We start from the raw sequence: 19,673 nt of genomic DNA, 5'->3' as shown, positions 1-19,673 counted from the left end.
AAACTCCGGGACCTAACGGCTTCCCTGCGGAATTCTTTAAACGCACCGCGGACCTCTTAACGCGACATCTGAAGGGACTCTACGAGGGGGCCCTGCAGGAGGGGAGGCTTCTCCAAGACCTGGCCTTGGCGACTATAATCCCAATCTATAAGGAGGGTAAACCGCAGGAGGAGTGTGCGTCCTACCGCCCTATCTTGTTACTGAACACGGAAACAAAACTGCTAGCGACTATTCTGGCGATGCGGCTCCGCTCGGTGATATCGCATCTGATTAATTTGGACCAGACGGGTTTGCTTCCGGATAGGGCCACTAGAATAAACCTCCGGCGCACCCACAACTGGCTGCAGGAGGTCCTGGACAGAGGGCCCACACTGGTTCCTGTCCCTCGACGCAGAAAAGGCCTTTGATGCAGTTCATTGGCCGTTCCTTGAGGGGGTATTACAGAAATTCGTTTTTGGGCCGAAATTCCGGCAATGGGTTCGGCTGCTGTACTCCGAGCCGAGAGCCAGAGTAAGAGTGAATGGTGTCCTGTCGCGTGAGTTCCGGGTTCAGAGAGGGACCAGACAAGGTTGCCCGATGTCCCCACTTTTGTTTGCCCTAACTATCGAGGTCTTGGCGACTAGGATTCGTCAAAACATAGACATTAGGGGATTTAGAATAAGTGAGGGAGACATGACCGAAGAAAAAATCTCGCTATATGCGGATGACGTTCTTCTGTATATCACATCGCCAGAGACGTCGATCCCGGAATTGTTTCTTGAACTGGAGCAGTACAGCAGACAGTCAGGCTACCAGATAAATTGGCACAAATCAATCTTATACGATCCCAAGGGACAGGGCGCCTGGCCGGAACTCCCAAGGAGACTACTGACGACTACAGAGGGATTTCAATACCTCGGAGTGTATCTCACCCTGGACAGACACATAGCGTATCAACGAAACCTAGAACGCATTATGGTGAACTCCATAGTAGATATGGATGGCTGGAGGCAGCTCCCGCTCACTCTTTTAGGCCGCACGGCAATGTACAAGATGATCATACTCCCCAAGTACTTGTACGACCTGCAAAACGAATATTACCCGCTGCCCCCAAAAGTTTACCAGAATACACGCGGACCTGCGGGCCTTCCTCTGGTTGGGCAAACAACCTAGAGTTGCGTTAACCACACTCCAAAGGCATCAATACAGTGGGGGGATTTCACTCCCGAATCTGGAGGCTTATTATTGGGCGGAGCACCTGACCCTGATCAACAACTGGTTGCATGCGCAGGCTGACCATCCCTCCTATGCGTTAGAATGCCACAAGTTAGCACCACAACACATACTATCTTATTTATATGGGGGGGCTGGCCGGAGACGGCTTCTACCTGCAACAGGAATCACCCTACAGGTATGGAATACTGCAGTGAAACCCACAGGCTGAGGGTGGAAACCCACGAGACAGACGCCAATTTGGCACTGCACGTGGCTAGCGGAACTACACAAGCTAACGGGATACCAACGATGGGACGACATAGATATCTCTACCCTAGGGGATATTGTGGACAAGGGGGAACTGAAATCATTTGCAGCACTGAAATCAGAGTTCTGATTACATCCAACACAGCATAACAAGTACACAAGACTAAGACATTCCTGGGGGGCCCAAAATATTAGGACTGCAGAGCTGGTGGAGTTCGCCCCACTCGAAGGTAGACTCCTACAGGAACACATTCAGCGAAAAGCGGTATCCCTGACGTATAAAACCCTCACAAATAATATGCTAGGCGATCTGGCCAAACTTAGACAGGTGTGGGAGGCAGACGTGGGTGGCATGGAGGACATCGACTGGGAATTGGTGTTAACGCATCCTAGAGAGGTGGCCGTTAAATCCTGACTCCGCCTAATCCAATTTAATATTTTACACAGAACCTACTTTGATAGAGTGCGGCTCCAGAGGATGGGGAAGGTAGAAGATGCAGGGTGTTTAAGATGCCAGGACCCTCGGGGGGACTTTTTTCATGTTCTGTGGACATGCAGTAAAATACAAGGATACTGGGCAGACATTTTTACGGAACTAAGTGCAGTACTGGAGAGCCAAATCCAAACTGACCCTAAGTTGGCCCTCTTAGGCATGACGAACGATGTAGATCTGACACGTCCCCTGTTGACCTTTCTGGTGTTAGCTCTAGTGGTGGCCAAAAGGGACATAGCAAAACATTGGGGTGCACCGGAGATACCGACGTTAGATGAATGGAGAAGAGGGTTAGACTTATATATGGCGGCTGAGAGAGTAACATATAAAGCAAGGGGGTGCCCGAGGAAGTTTCGCAAGGTGTGGGCGAAATGGCGACACTACTATGGCCTGGATGCAGGGTTGTAAGGGGGAAGGGACTGGGGATACACAGTCGGCTACAATGGGATTGCAGGAGAGATAAAATGTTTAGGGCAAAGGGAAGTTATGGTCTTGAGGTCCTTTTCATTTGGAAGTCATCTAAGTCAACCCGGGCAGGGAAACGGGGGGTGGCAAGGGAGGGGGGTAAAGGAGTGTGCTATGCTACCGACATGATTGTACTGTTCAGTTATAATAAAATGCAAATAAAAATTTTCAACAACAAAAAAAAAAAAAAGTTGCCGATCATGAACGTGGAAAATAAACCTCCCGGCGAGATTCTCAACGCGGGGAGGTCAGGTTTCTCACTGCGAGTGGTCGCGTATGCTCGCGAGCGCTAGCGATGAAAAACTACCAGTCCACGTTGAGAAAGCTGCAGCTCGAGTACAAATCTACTCTAGTGGCAGAAAACGATCGCTTGCACTGTGCAAGATGCTGTTTGCAATGATTGCACAGTGCGGACAAGCATCCAGCTCTGTGCAATCAGTGAGAAAAGCATTTTCCCTACCGCACTACGAGGTTCGCATAGCTACGTGTAGTTCGAAGTGCGAAGTGCAGTTCACGTAGTTACGCGTAGTGCAAAGTGACCTACGAGTAGCTACGCATAGTGCTACTACGCCCAGGGTTACTAATATTACCGGTCTAGCAAGCAAGGATTCTTGGGTGGCCCATGCCTTGGGATTAAAGACGAGACCTAAACACAATAAGATGACAGCCTGCTTTTTAGGTCTTAAACTCATTGGTAGCTAAAAAAGCAGTCATTTCCATAGGCAGCAACCCTCTCTCATCCAAGGCATGGTCCAAGCTGATATAAAATGGGCAGCCATGGGCATCTTCACTGCTTGCTATGTAGGGACCTACAAAGAGGACGGCAGAGGCCTATGAAAACATCAAATTGCCAGGGATTGGGACGACATGTTATCAAACCCCAAAGACATTGCCAAAGGGGAGACACTGCCACCATAGATCTACTAGAGCAACCCTGATTTAGATACAGGCAGAGCCATACTGTGACTTGAGATTCTAAAAGGCGGTGATCACAGAGTAAACACTGACTTTTCTGTTCACCCGACCCTGATTCCTAGCTATATTACTTTCCTTTATTGTTCCCCATTGTACTTCCACTGAAGCAAGCATACTTCACATTGGCTCTCCACCCACGGTTAAAATTATGTTCCATGATGTTAATTGCAATGTCACCATAACCAGTGATTATACAGTAGTTCATGTACAACTACACATTAGTACATGAAAAGCACATTTATATTTGGTATTGACAGGCTTGAAAAACCTTGATAAGAAGACTACAATAAGAAGTGCAGTTTAGAAAGAACTGAAAAACTCACTTCTGAAACTTCTCCATTAGCTTTTTCACCATCTTGTCCGTGATACCTGGATATGACGATTCAGCTATATTGATACTTTTCTCAAGTTCTTCAATCGCATTTTTTCGAGTAGTATTATTTCGGTCTTGTTGTTTCAGCTAGGATGTAAACATTGGTAAGATGTTACCACAGTATGTATTTATTGTATATAGTATGAACAATTCTTTAGTATCGGGACTCACCTCGGCAAAAATTGGTGCGATTATCATAGACAATGAGCTCAATGTTTTCACAAGATCTTGATCCTGTACAATAGTAAAACATAGTCAGCCATTGGTCAACTAAGCATTCACCAGATATGTAAACATTTAGTTTTCTGAATACAGAGTTTTATCTGTGCTGCAGGTCTTCAACAATCACAGCAAACTTATTGCATAACACAAATGAAGTATGACATTTTTATTTTTTACAAAATTATTGTAGAACTGTTGCAGTAAAATATCTTGTAATTTAAACAGTTAGAAGACGGTGATATTAATCTACAGTTTCGGTATCAATGTAATTTCTGTCTTATCGCCAGTTGTAGGATATTTAGAGATATGCAGGTAGTTCATTATGTTTTAATACTGGAGTACAAAACTGTTTAGACAATGTGATCACTGTCTTGCCTAGCATCAAAATACAAGTATATTCTGGTGTCCACGGCTGAACTAGACCGATTACTGTTATGTTCTGAGGAGACCCTTTGAAACATGCCCTCAGGGTTGAAACATTGACAATGCAACATTGGACTAACACTGCACTAGGATATTGGAATACTTTAACATTTAGTAGTTTCTTTATACATCTATTCTTAGCAGCCCATTGCTTTTTAGTGAGTCTGTACTAAGCGTATTTATTGATATTTATGTATTTAATACTTCACTTAGATGTTAATGCAATAATATTGTGTACACTACAAAATAGGTCCGATTTGCACTCTTCTAAATGATTTTTTTATACATCAATATAAAATGATTGATAAATTATTCGAAGTCTGAACATTCAATCTTCTTGACACTTCCATTAAATAAAAACTTCAAAACACCGGATTTTGATTTTGTATATGGCCCTGGTTACGGTTGGTTAAAAGTGTTAGTCACAAGTTTATTATTATTTCCCTTCACTTTAGCACCAGATTCTGCAAACCACTGAACAATACGGGCATCTATTTAATACCAAATGTTAATACTTTAAAGCATTGGCTACTACTAGGAATCACATAAAAACATATGTACCTATTCCAAATCAATGCAAAACTAAACTTGGGGCCTGCAATTGCCAGACTGCTTTCTTGCAGACTATAAGGACTCAGCAGAGTACAAATTTGAGCTATGCTGGTCTGGAGAGAGATGAACAGGTTCCAGAGGTCTTCATAATAGAACTGACAACGTAGACCTTGAAGTGTGTCTAGCAACATTTCCTTGAAACTTTGTAAGAACATCAATTGCGACAGATGTAGCTAAAGTGAACATGATTTTTTGTTACAGGTATAATGTTCAGTGGTAGCAGATACCTAACGATTGAGCTACTGTCTGACAGAATTTCTCCACAACAAACCGAAAGAGAATAAAAAAAAGTCAGCCTCTTCCCCCTACCGCAATTTCACTTCAGAACCCTAAACCCCTACTGCATTTTTCTGGGGCTGAATAGATACACTAGTTTTGGTGTGGCCACTTGGTCCCAATAATTATTCGATACAACTGCCCCCCGAATAATAGGAGTTGAGGGCTCCTAAAGACATATGCCCTGCTCTTCAGATCCTGGGCAAATCTGTAGTCATGTGATTAACTAGCAAGCCTCAATGTCAAGATGCTTTGATAAACACTGCACAGAAGAAAACACGTCTGGTTAGCCTAGCTCTCCATGATCGTTAACCACTTTCACTTTATTCATTAACGTTAAATATATCTTAACCTATTTTCATAAATCTTTCTACAGTCATTTATTTTAAGAGTTTTCGTTTTATTTTAAGAGTTTTATATAGTTTTGAATAGGCATGAGTAAGCAGGAAGAAAACATTAGAAGCTCACGGTGATGCATCAGAAACTGGGTAAAAGTTATGAAGAAATATGTCAATAAGTGGGAAAAAGAGTAGGGCGGGTTATAGAACAGATATAGAAGGAATGTTTTGACTAGTTCAGATGGAAACAGAAGGGATTTGTTTTTATATTTTTTTTTTAAAAAGGACAAGATGCTCAGCTGAGGTTTTAGTGTTATAGGAAGAACAGAAGTTCCGAAAAATGGTCTTCACGGTGAAGGACTGATTTCAGGCCAGGGACGTTGAGGTTTGGTTTTTTGAAGAGAAAGAAGCCTCAGGCCTTGCTGTTCCTCAGAGATTGTAAGAAGTTTGGATGGGCATGGTGGGTTTCCTAGACAACAGGCCTTGCATGTGAAACAGCCAAATGTAAAATCTATTTTGGCATCAACTGAAAGCCGTGTACCTCTTAGAAGGGTAAAAAGTTTCCATATTTGTCAGCCAAAAAGTAGGGTGTGGCATGGAGAATGGCTTTGACGAACAAATTACTTTCCTACGGTAACGCTCTTTTCTGGTAAACACTCTGCCCAACCGCAGACCACTTACCATTTGAATTCCCTCCTGTGTAGACGCAGAATGTCAATGACAGATTGAAAACTAACAATATGCAGAAACTGACACGCAAACTTATTAACAACTAAATGTCTACTACACAGAACAGGGAGTGCGGTGAGAAATCTGCAGGTAGATTATCCATCAGAAACAGAGTTATAGAAGGTAGGTAAATTGTTATCCTGCAGGTTAAAGAGGGCAAAATGGTAGTCCCTGCAGATCTGACAGCAAATGCAGTATTGCCTGTTGAAGATCTGGACAACTGCCCACGTAGCAGCCTGGCAGATCTCCAGTACAGGAACATTCCTAGCTAAGGCTATACTGGTGGTTTTCACTATGGTGGAATGAACTAAAAGGCCCTCACGTGGCTCCTTATTGACTGAAATGTAGCATATATTTATGCAGAGTAATATCGACCCGAAAAAAGTTTGTTTCTGTACTGTGCCGCTGTTCTTTGCAGTGCTCTTTCCAATAAAGAGTTTTTTGTGCACCTGGTGCTCCCTACGCCTAACGTATAGAAACTAAGGGCTCTCTTAGGGTAAAGCCTGATTAAGCCTCTTGTCATCCTCCTTAGAGAGGCGTGGCAGACTAAAGAAAGCAGGGAGTCTGATGGAATGTCCCACATAGGAGGGAGACAAGCAGAAAGGACTCCAGAGCATGAAGTACAATGAAAAGGTGGTTGGTGACCGATGAACAGGCAGTGCCTGCAATTAAATGATGTAGCACACAGATGCAATCACAATGTGATAAACAGTCTTAAGTGTCCACAACCTCAAACAGCAACTGTGAATTGGATTAAAAGCTGTGCACTCGAAGAAAGAACCAACTTAAGATCTCAGTGATATGATAAAAGGAACAGGAGCCCTTTTAAAAACAAAAATGCATCAGAAATGGTTACCTGGACAGGGCTAATTTACCAAAAGCAGAAAGAATGAGAGGGCTGTCAAACAACCATTACTAGTGTCCCAACAAAGCATTGCCATGTCAAAGAGAACAACAGAAGTGTATCCGAAAGCTACCACTGAACTTGTCCTTGCACAGGATAAAAACTTTGTGGAGTGGGCAGTAAAAGATGAACTTGGTGAATTTACAGCGAGAAGCTAACCGGACATCCACTACCTCTTTAGTCATGCCAAAATGGCTGCTGGTGCCACTCATTCCCCTCGCCTAGAGGTGTAGGTTGTGGACATTCCGATGAAGTACATTGCCCTGTTCCAGAGGCAGCAGACCAGCTCGAAGTGGCAGATGAGCAGAGGGCAAATGCTCAATCTTTGGAACACCAAAAACAGAAAGACCAGAGTTTGGTCTCTAACTTTACTCATAACTCGAGGGACATACAGAAGAGCAGCATCCCAATGAAAGCAATGAGCGGAAAATCCTAAAAGCAAAAGGTATGACACTCAGCCTTCTTGGTGCTGGGAAAAATAACTATTCAAGACGAATTACACTGGGTGAAGAGGACTTTAACGTCCTCTCGATGCAGAGGACAATTGTGGCTGGTCAAACGTTGGCTGCTGAGCTTATCCTTCGTGTTTAGACAGACCAAGATATCCCTTAAAGGTCCAACCATTGCAAGTGTCACAGTTCTTCCTAGTAGTGCAATGACCCCACACCACCCTGCTTGTTTCAGAAGCACACAGCAGTAATGCTGTGCATCAGGATCTTCACAGGCTTCTCTCTAATGGAAAGGAGGAAGGTCTTGATGGAAAATGGAATGGCACATGGCTCCAGAATGTTGACGTGGGGCCTCTGCTTCATGGGGAATGAGATGCTGGTGATTTTCACTTAGACTACGTGAACTCCTCTACCCACTCACCACCATCAGCTTCGAGAGGGTAAAGGAGAAGTATGATGCAAGCCATGTTGACATTGTTCAGTCACCACTGAAAGGTCTGAAATAGTCTCTTCCAAAACAAAGACAGTTGTCCAAGAGACATCCTGGAGGTAGTTTCAATGCAGAGCCGCCATGCATCACTAGTCATGACATACTAGCAGGATGCACGAGGCCAGGAGAAAAAGAAGCATCAGAATAGTCTATGCTAAAACACAGAAACAAGCCAGAAACATCAGGATCATACCCAAATTTTCCTGGACTCCCTGTGGAGCTGGAAAGGCTTTGTATTCAAACATATCCAGAGCAAACCCTTTATAAGGAAATCTCAACACAGGCTAAAGGTAAAATATTGGCATAGAGACCGAGATCCTCAGAAGAGGACAGGAAGGAGACAGTCTGGATTCAACAACCAATAGCGGCGGTACAGAATACGTGAACAATTAACCTGCAAAGATTCGGCACAACCACTGCCATCATCTGTTTGCCCTCTCTTACCAACTCACCTCAGAACTGCAAACGGCAGCAGTCTTAAGATGCTGCCAAAGAATTTGATTCGGTTGAATGGACATATATATTCACAGTACTACAGAAGATGGGTTTCCCCCGTGCTTATGGACATGGATACGACTTTTGTACACCAAACCAGTGGTGCGTATAAAAGTCAATCTGCATGTTTCAGACACCATCCAAATACAGTGTGGTACAAGACAGGGATGCACTCTCTCACCATTATTTGCCATAGCCCTGGAACCATTAGCATGCAAAATACACCAAAACCATATGGCTGCGGCCTTGCAGTTCCCTCAACGACCAATAGGCTTATCACTGTACGCAGACGATATGGTACTCTATGTATGTGAACCCCACATTCACCTCTCCCTGCTTCTGCTTGAATATATTAAATTTGGTAGACAATCCAGCCTACAAATAAACTGGAGTAAATCCACAGTACTCCCTCTTAGAGATATGACCAAACCACACCAAATTGAATTCCCATTAGAATGGCAGTCAGACCCAGTCAAATACCTAGGAATATGGATTCACAGTGATCTGTAAGTGGTCATAAGAGAGAATTACGGTAATCGATAAACCTTAATGGGAAAATAGATAGATGAATTTGCCTGCCTTTGTCAATGGCGGATGGAACGTCCATTGTGAAAATGGTCATTCTCCCTAAATTATTATACTTATTTAACAATATCCCAATACCTCCTCTTGCATTGGTATTTAAGAATATAACCACAAGTATACCACAACTCATTTGGGCAGGGAAACTAGCCCGTATAGAACTACGCACATTGACACTGCCGTATCACAGAGGTGGATTTGCATTACTGGACTTACTGCTGTATTATTCATGTGCACAAGTGCAATATGCGCATTATTGGTACTTCCCAGTCAGATACCTCCCACACACGGCTGTGGAAGATGGGGATGCCCATCCGATCCCCTTACGCTGCATACTACCACACCTACGTCCTCATATCAACAAAAATGAAATAAACACATTAAAAACCAAGAATTTGGCACGCCAGCGAATGGGGAAACTGGCGCAGAGACTACCACTCTACGCACCTGCTCTGCCACTCCAACACCATCCGGCAATATCAGTGACACATACTGGAAATGGCATGTCTTTATTACAACAGGTTGGTAGAACTACTATGGGCGACCTATACACAGAGGGCAATTTTATTACGGATAATGATCTCAATTTCATCAGTAACCAGACACTCCTCTTCAACTTCAATTACCGTAGGCTGCGGGGAGCTATCAAGGACCAATACGACATTCCCAGTAGAACCCCCAACATTGGCAGCACTGCAAATGATCACTAACCCGCACAATGCACATATGGTATCCAAATTATACAGATTGTTACAAGATGATATTGCAGGAAACACCAATAAAGGCAAGGATCGATGGAGTGCCCAATTAGACCCACCACTGCAGCAGGAGGAGCGGAACGCCAGCTATGCAATAATCACATTACTTACACCAAACGACAACCTACTCCTCATTCTTTACAAATACATACACCAAGTCTACCACACTCCACTCAAGTTGCTACACTGTGGATTAAGTATGGATGCACGATGTGCCCGTTGTGGAGCAGATAACGCTGACTTCATGCATTTGGCATGGTTATGTGCAAAAATAAACTAGTACTGGGTAGAAGTCACAACAACACTAAGTCAAATGTTAGAAACACAAATTGCCTGTACAGTGAAGGTCTGCCTGTTGGGTATGGTTAAAAAATTGAAATCCGCGAAACACAAACTTTGCGTTATAGCGTTGCTGATGGCTAAAAGGCGTGTCTCCATACATTGGGACAGTAGACTATCTCCTAGTAAGAAACAATGGTTAACTGACCTTGTATGCTGTCAAGATACTCTCAAAACGTATGAGGAAGAATTGCCACCAGCGGCCAAACCATAGGACTACTGGCTGCCGGTATCCACAATATTTGAGATCGAATCCAGATGTGCTGTCCAATAACACGGAGTAACTGCATATGTTAAATGGTGCGATTCAAATGTCCGATATCCAGGTGTACGGTAAATTGCAAATATATTGTTCGTATGTGCTAATCATATTCCATCACTGTGATCTGAAATGTTCTTTTTCTGATTGATTTGTTCTCATTGAAATCAATTGTGATATAAACTGTATGCATACCCTGAAAATTCAATTTAAAAAAATCTGCTGAAAGGCTCACACCTACAGCTCACAGTGGGGCGTTGAAAACACGTTTATAAAAAGGGAGCTGTATGCCCTTGTATAAAGCAAGAATAAATCAGAGGCGCTTGTTGCCCTTGGACTTGGGGTAAAAAAAGTGACATTGAGAGATTGTCCATTAGATCCATGATACTTCATGGTTAGACGGAGACGGACCTCTGAGAAGGACAACTGATTAGCAGACTCCAACACATGTGTGAATAGTTAAAGGAGATAAGAATAATAAAAGTCCTCAGGAATACGGCAAGGGTCAGAGCTTTTACGGATGGGGAGCACACTGGAACAGGCCTGCCAAGTGTCACACATCAGGCGTGACTCTAAAGCATTTCAGTGTGGTGTTCTGCATCACAGCACTGAAGTGCGTTGTCACGCATTTTAATGCAGTGGCTCAACACTCTGTACCCTCGCAGAATGGCTATGCCAGGCTGCTTGCGCGCGTTGGCGCCTGTGACACCTTTGTGCGCCGGTTCTGCTGCTCCCGGCAGGCCCAGTAAATAGTTAATGATCTTGTCTGCAGGCTGAGAGCTACAATGTTGCATTTTAGCCCTGCCAGCCTGGCTGCATTGAAATTGCCGCCCTCGGCGCGGGGCTCTCTGTCACAGAATCACTGCCCAATTATACTGAGACCTGAGGGGCCTGCCCTCAGCAGTGGTGAGTACTGGCTGGCGCGCCGCAGGCGTGTGACCTCATGTCCTGGAAGGAAGTGAGGTCGGATTCTCGAGTGGCGGGGGACTTGACTGGAGTGCTCTGACTGCTGCCCCCTTCTCGTCTTGGGCTGCTGCACTCTGAGCCTGCGCATATTACCAGCGTTGGGTCACCGGACATGGCATCGTTGACACACTCAGCATCATGACGGGCGCGCATGAGAGATGCCTCAAGCGCTGCAGCGGGGAGCTGCACAGTGCTGTGCGCCCGTGGCGACCTGGTGCCCTAGCCCACCCCCAAACACAAGGGTCGCGGGAGGGGATACAATCAGCTGTTCCGCAGGGGCGGTCTGAATCCAAGGCAAACACCCGGATGATAAAAACATCATAGAAATACCTGTCTGCCTCCTGCAGTCTGCAGAGGTCTCCCAGTGGCCTTACAAATACACGAAACAGAGCAAACACTTTGGGGTCTCTTCGAGAGTCTTAGGCACCTGCGTGTGGGAACCTTCAGAGGCCGAGACACGTCCTTCCGGAAACTTCCTGAATCATCCGGAGTTGTTGTTCTCAATCTGTGAAAGCATCGCTGGATCAGGAGGGAAAGGTCTTTTGGACAACCTAGTGCAACAGGCGCCCCGCCGCCTTCCCTAGCTTCAACATCATGTTTGGACCGTAAGGATAAATGGCTTGATTACTTAGCGTTATTCCCCACTTTGCTGGGAGTCTTGCTGCCTCGTCTATTGAGGATGGAGTAAGGTTTGTGGAGAGGAAGGTGTAAGGGTGTAAGGAAATGGGCAAATTGCTCCCTAGTAATCGTGATTACACCAATTAGCCACTCTACATCTATTGAATATGCCGGAAGGAATCAGACGAGTAACTGTCACCGCCTCCTGCGCCGGGACCGAACTCGCGCTCAGAGACAGAGTGTCAGAGGTCTGTGAGACTACAGAATTAGACAAGTAAGTACTTTGGCCAGGCAACCTGACTGGCTGCCAGCCACCACTGACATTAGTTCTTGTCACAGTAGAGTGTCCACTGCAGGTCTCAGGTTTGTTCCCCTCACTGCTGAATATATGATCTTAAGAGGCGTGCTTTCCTGAATTCAGTTGGAACAAAATGCGTTCCGTTAGTATTCACAGATATTTCAGGAAATACTGAATAGCAGGGCGGAATTGCATGTATTCGCGCACTTTGGAAAGGTTAGACCAGATAGGCGGGGTCTATGTTTCATGGAATGCCTGAGATCCAATGACCTCACTGCCTTAAATGGCAGCTTCCATGAGGATTCCCAGCGTCTTCTACTTTTTTTTCTTCCCAAGGGGTATCATTAAGTCGATTATGTGGTGGTATCTTCCCAGATGTTTGGTGTTTGTACTCTATTTCAGAACTGATTTAACTGATCACAGTATTCTTTCAGTGGCCATTGATTTAGAGTTTAAGGTGCTCAAGTCCTGGAATTCCAGAAATGACACTAGTGTTCATAACAAAACAAACTGGTGCACTCTTTGATCAAACAATATGTAGAATTTGGCATCATCTCAAAATAGCGAGTTAACGCCCCTCTGCCACTTCACCAGATAATCCGATCACTTAGTTTGAGAAGCATTTGTCCTTGTTTCGATCTTTTGGGAATAAAAATAGAATTACTAGTTTGCAGCCTTCTGCCACTACCCCATGGGCGGTAAAAAAGGTAAACAGGGATATAAATACCCTAGTAAGGGAACAATTTAAGCTGCTATCAATAAAGAGGCAAAGGGAAATCTATTGGTTGAAGTTTGTAAGAATTTGTTTGAAGGTGTCCGAACAAAGGAAGGAAAAGTACCAGAGTAGCTTCCTTTTCTGGTGATTCGCTTAAATACTGGTCATTCATAGTAGAATACTGGGATTCCAGAATTAAGGCTGAGGCCATTCTTATATCCGAAGAGTGGGCACAATATATTTCACAAGTTGTATACCTCTATTTATACTAGTAGGATTCCACTGGAGCTGAATGATGAGCCGGTCTCCCTGGACACATATGGACTGCCTTCTCCGGAGGAGATTGAGAGCTTTATTAAGGGCACACAAACTTCTAATATCTCATCAGGCTGAACGTTTATGCATGGGCCCTTTTTTTTGTGTCCCGTGTTTCAATATTGTTACTGCCATGGAGTTATTTTGCTCTCCTGGAAAGGAAGTGTTGTTGTACCATTATATAAAAAGTGTCATAAAACCTCTCCGGTCATTTTTAAGCGGATTGCATTACTGGATGCGATTGGGAAATTGTTCACCAAGAGTATTCTGCTTCACCTTCAGGATTGGGCATTTGGTAATAATATTGTTCCTGTTGAGCAAGCTTGTTTCCGTAAGAACTGTGGAACGTTCGATATCATTGCCCTTCAAACACTGTTTGAAAAATATCCTCTAGGTAAGGGCACGGTTTTATACTTGGCCTTTATTGATTTCTCCACAGAGTTCAACAGGGTTGACCGTGGGACACTGTGGAGAAAACGGTCTGCACAGGGGATTCCTGCTCATGTTTATTATTTCCCTGGACTCTAGCTTTGATGGGCGGGAACCAGGGTTTGTCCCGCAAAATGGAAACCTATAATGTTCTGAAGCAGGTGTGCTTATTACCACCCCTTCTTTTCTCTCTTTATACCCATGACTTATCATGCAGACTTGGACAGACTAAAGGGAACCCACCTAAACTAGGGTCAATGAATGTTGGTAGTCTACTCTATGCTGACATTTGTTGTACTGGATTTAACCGAGATAGGATTACAGAGGTGTCTCTCTGAGCTGGGAAACTACGTGTAGTAATTAGGGTCAAGGCATAAAGTACTTAGCATATATTTATTGAAGTATTAGAGACGAAAGGTGTCCCCAGCTTGTCGTGTGTCACGCTCTGAGCCAACGCTCAACATTCTATCGCAGCCTTCACAGAGGTTGCGGGATATACCAACTGCGATAGGGGGACAGGGGCGAGTGTGAGAGGGATGAACCATGGGGAGAGATTACAACACACCTTCCTCCCTAGGGAGAACGAAACAGAAGAGAGAAGGAAGAGAAGACACGGGGGGCAACGGGAGATTATGATTCATATAGAAATTTGCTGTTTACTCACTAATGGGAAATCTCAACTCATGCTGTACTGTCTGTGCCAGTGCAGAGAGGTTCTTTGTCTAAAGCTCACCCTCCTCTGCCCGAAATCCTGTCTACAATCCCCTTGATCATATCTGCCTGCACCTAATTTGTTGTCTCTGACTGTGACCGGTACTACCTGGTCCTGACTCAACATTTTCCCATCTTCCATGACTACAATGTTCCTCTTCACCTCTTTTATTTTACCCGGGGCATAGAATTTGTCTCCAACTCTCCCTAGTTTATCAGGTTTCTTGATGTAGACACTCTGTCCTTCCCTGAGGTCCCTCTCCTTTGCACCCCATTTCTTGTCGTACCATTCTTTGTATTTATTTTGTTTGTTTTCAATATTCTTTATTGTATCTTCCTGATCGATTTCCACTGCATTATTCTTGCCCATCCAGTTGGGAGATGCTTAGATCCCGCCTTCCTTTTTCTCAATAACTCAAAAGGTGAGTGCCCAGTCGTAGAATTGGGTGTGGTATGATATGCCCATAACATGTCCATAATTGCATCATCCACACTCTTCCCTGACTTGCTGGCCAGATGAATGCACCCTTTCAACATGCGGTTCGCTCTTTCCACTTTTCCATTTGCCTTTGGGCAATATAGTGGTGTACGTACATGGGTAATCGAGCAGTCCTTTAGAAACTCTTTCATCTCTTCCAAGACCAGTTGTACACCGTTGTCCGTTACCAACGTTGTGGGAATGCCTTCTCTCGAAAACACCTCCTTCAAGAATTGAATCAAGGACTTTGTTGTATTATTGTGTACCACCTTGCGAGTTATCCAGTTGGAGTAGTAATCAATTAATACCAACAAAAACCAGTCTTGTGGAGCTTTTCCGTGAATGGGACCCGCAATGTCTAAACCCAGCTTGTCCCAGGGTACCTTCGGGACTTCCACCGGGATCAGGGGTGCGTGTTTTGTCACTTTCGATTTGTCACTTAGCTGCAGGCATAACAATCACGTACTTTGTCCTCCATTTCACAATCCCATGCTGGGAACCAATAATCTGCACACAATCTTGCTTTGTGAAGACTGCGGCCCAAGTGACCTTCATGGGCCAGCTCAATCACTTGATTCCTCATCCCCACCGGGGGAACCAGTTTTCCTGATTTAAGAATGAACTTCCCTTCCACCGAAAGGTCTTCCCTAACATTCCAATATGGTTGAATCTCACTTTGAAGCTCCTTGCATTTGTTTGGCCTTCCAGACAAAATATATGTTTTCACCCTCTTCAAAATTTCATTTTGCTCCATATGTGTTTCCCAACTTTCTTTCGCCACTGCTGCCAAGCTCACTTCCAAACTTGTATCTTCGACCTTCTCCTCCTCAGCTTCTCCACTGATGGGAGCCCTCGACAGGAAATCCGCCACTTTGTTTTGTTGTCCTGGTATGTACACCGCTCTGAAATTGTAACCTTGCAGGCCTAAAACCCATTTGGCTATCCGTGGGGTCATGATCTCCATGTTTTTCTTAGTGAACAAAGGCACCAATGGCTTGTGGTCTGTATGCACTTCGAATTGGACACCCCACACATAATATTTGAAATGTTTGATGGCCCAGTAGACTGCTAAGGCCTCTTTTTCCACGGTAGAATAGTTTGATTCAGGACTGGTGAGCGTTCTGGACGCAAAGCTACCACCTTTATTTCTTTCTCCACCTTCTGTGCTAAAGTGGCTCCAATTCCCTTGTTGCTGGCATCCGTGGAAATTATAATGTCTCTTTCCGGATTAAATTTTCCTATGAAAAGTGCCTGTATGATCGCTTCTTTTATTTTCTTGAAAGCCATCTCTTGATCATTTCCCCAGCTGAAAATGCTATCATTTTTTTACCAACTCTCTCAAAGGATGTGACATTGTGGCAAAATCTCTGATGAATTTCGCCATGTATTCTGCCAGTCCAAGAAATGACACAACATCTTCTTTGTTGTTGGGAGTAGGAGCATCTCTCACCGCATTAACCAGATCACACTTCGGTTTGATGCCCTCTTCAGAGATGGTGTGACCCAAATAGTCCACTGAACTCACACCTAACTTACACTTGCTCACTCTAGTGGTGAACCCAACTCCCTTCAGTCTTTCCAAAACTCCTTTGATGTTGTCATTATGCTCTTTTTCATCAGCGCCATAGATCAAGATATCATCCTGAAAGCACATTGTTTATGCAGTCTTTGAGAATGTGCTGCATTACCCTTTGAAAAGCTGCAGCTGCAGATGCCAAGTCAAAAGGCATCCGCAGGAATTTAAAATTTCTAAACGGGGTTGTGAAGGCCGTCAGAGTTTGAGACTCCAGATGCAGCTTTATCTGATAATAGGCCAAGGACAGGTCCAAGACACTAAAATACTTCGCTCCCTGTATGGTGCTCAACATTTCCCCAATCCTCGGGAGGAGATATCTGTCGACAAGGATGTTGGCATTTAAGTCTCGCAAGTCCACACAGAGCCTAATGTTCTTTCCTCCGTCCTTGGTCGTGATGACGGCCGGAGCCAACCATGCCGAGCTTTCAATTTGCATGATAACACCTTGGCTGACCAGCTTTTCCAACTCCCTTTCCAATGGCTCCCTCATGCAAAATGAAATAGATCGTGTTTTATGCACTACAGGTACAGCCCCCTCTTTAAGAGTGATTTTATGCATGTAGTTCTTTAGCACTCCCAAGTTTTCACTAAACACCTCCTTAAATTCTGAGAGAAGCAATATTGGGAGGTTCCACAAGAAGTACCTGCTCTCTGTTGTTGGGGTCTAGCTTAATCCCTAACTCCTTTTGATGTTTCCACCCCAGGAGGCTGGATCCCCTCATAGTTATAGACTTTTCCTACAGTATGCCTGTCCTTAAAAGAGATTCTCATCCTAGCCATACCCTCTAATGGGATACGCTCCCTATAGTATCCCACTGGACATATGTCAGCTTTCTCAAGAACAACATTATGTTTGGCAAATTTCTCCTCAAATATGCTTTTGTCAATCAAAGTGAAAGGGGAGCACGAATCGGCATACACTTCAAACTTCTCCCCATCAAGGGTGATTTCACATTTAGGATAGTTATTATCATTGGCCATACACAGCAGGTGGGGTTTTTAGGTTTCCAGAAAGGATGGGCGCACTGCCTAGTGTGGACGTATAGGTACCAAGAGATTTAGATGGTAGGGTTGTGATGCGGAAGGGCGAGCGGATGAGACCCCTTAACCGTGCTAATGTAGGCTAGAAATCTAACTTACAGGACAATAAAAAACTGCAATGCCCTCGCACACACAAAGTACAGTATAACCTTATGGTAGACAAAGTACAACAAAATTCAAAGTATAGAGCTCAATTAAGACAATTGCAATCCAGAATTGTATATTGTAGAATCGGATGTAGGTTTATTGGTTCCAAAAGCCAGCCGACACGTGTTTCGTCGCGTGGGAACAGATTACTGCGACTCCTCAGGGCTTAGGAGATGACCTAAAGACCTGTCTGTCTCGGTCAGTGTGTCTACACGATCTGATTACGTATAAGTATTTGGCGATTTTAATCGAGTTCCGAAAATACTGGTAGCGCATAAGAAATGGTTGAGGGAAGATAGCCTGTTGTCTACGAGGTCCCAGGTGTGGTGGTTATCTCCGTAGCAGTGAGTGGTCCATTGGATAAGGTAGTTCGAGTTGTCAAATGAATGAGTTTCCCATCTCAGTTAGTGTTGTCAGACGGTCGAGTATAGGTCCGATATTATAGATTATACTTGATGTTAGTGTGCATCAAGCCGTAGACCGGGAGGGGATGTTGGGTCAGATACCGGATCCGGTGTTTGCTACCCGATGCCGGAAAGTCGTAAGCGTGTACTCCCTCCTCCTAAAGTTCCCGGTCGCCGTTCTCCAGATACCGTATCTGGAGAACGGCGAACGGGAACTTGTGCTCTCCAAACCACACATGCCGAGGAGAGTGACGAACGATCGCCGCCAAAGCGTAGACAGAAGCCGCACTGGACACTCTTCACACAGCCCGCTCACCTGCCTCCATCCGCCACACGAAAACTGCCTGAGCTGGATTATCACACTGGAAGGGAACAGCCGTGAGTAGCTTGACGAACACACGAGCCTGCACTCCAAACTCCAAATGTCACTGCTGGGCTGAAGATATGCAACAGAGCGCTGCTGCTTGCTCACGCCGCCAAACAGATTCAAGGCGCTCAATTAGAATCTTCACACTCCCTCGTTGTAAGCGACACCAAAGGGTTCCTAATCACTTCAAACGGGTAAGTTCAATTCAAGGTTAATTACCGATCAAGCTTCAAATTATTTTCCAGGGGGGGACACCTTACTGTCCCAGGCACAGCTTCCGTCCCTCGTCGCCAAGAAAATGTAGTAATTAGGGTCCAGGCATAAAGTATTTAGCATATATTTATTGAAGTATTAGAGACGAAAGGTGTCCCCAGCTTGTCGTGTGTCACGCTCTGAGCCAACGCTCAACATTCTATTGCAGCCTTCACAGAGGTTGCGGGATATACCAACTGCGATAGGGGGACAGGGGCGAGTGTGAGAGGGATGAACCATGGGGAGGGATTACAACACTACGCTAATGGACAATTTTCTAAAAAATAAACATCTCCAAGAGTAATGTTATGGGGTTTAGGTTTCGGGGTTGCGGAATTAGGAAGGAATTAGGAAGGATTTATATTGGTTCTTGGGGAACGTTAAGTTGGAAGTGGTAAAGATGTATCCCCATCTTGGTAGAATTATTTCCAGTAATTGATTAAATAAAAATCTTATCAGTCGGTGTAGAAGTAAGGCATTATATCAAGCTTCAGCCATTCACAGACTATAGTGTTGTGGGCAAAGAGATTTTGCCCATGTTTTGGCGTTCTAGAAGATTAAAAACAAGCCTTCACGGAGTTATGCCTTTGAAGTAATGAAGGAGCAGTATTGGTCATTTTTTAGAAGGTTGAAGGAGCAATCTGGAGACAAATCTATAATTTAAATATTTCAGCTGTTCCTTTTGCCTTTCGGCTTGAATTTGGGCTCCTCTC

General features: G+C 44.5%; 1 protein-coding gene across 5 annotated transcripts in view; it reads right to left on the bottom strand.

The window, feature by feature from the left end:
- STK26 (serine/threonine kinase 26) overlaps positions 1 to 19,673 on the bottom strand; it is a 179,552-nt gene that overhangs the window by 24,202 nt on the left and 135,677 nt on the right. For all 5 annotated transcript variants that reach the window (XM_078688551.1, XM_078688548.1, XM_078688550.1 and 2 more), the window contains 2 exons: positions 3,939 to 4,001; positions 3,718 to 3,854 (listed from right to left, as the gene is read on the bottom strand). In XM_078688551.1, coding sequence (XP_078544677.1) covers positions 3,718 to 3,854; positions 3,939 to 4,001 — 200 coding nt within the window. The remainder of the gene's footprint in view (positions 1 to 3,717; positions 3,855 to 3,938; positions 4,002 to 19,673) is intronic.

The sequence above is a fragment of the Lissotriton helveticus genome, chromosome 4_1 (assembly GCF_964261635.1).
Source record: "Lissotriton helveticus chromosome 4_1, aLisHel1.1, whole genome shotgun sequence".
Taxonomy (NCBI): domain Eukaryota; kingdom Metazoa; phylum Chordata; class Amphibia; order Caudata; family Salamandridae; genus Lissotriton; species Lissotriton helveticus.
The sequence above is the reverse complement of the archived record's forward strand: the minus strand, read 5'-3'. Positions and strand labels throughout refer to the sequence as shown.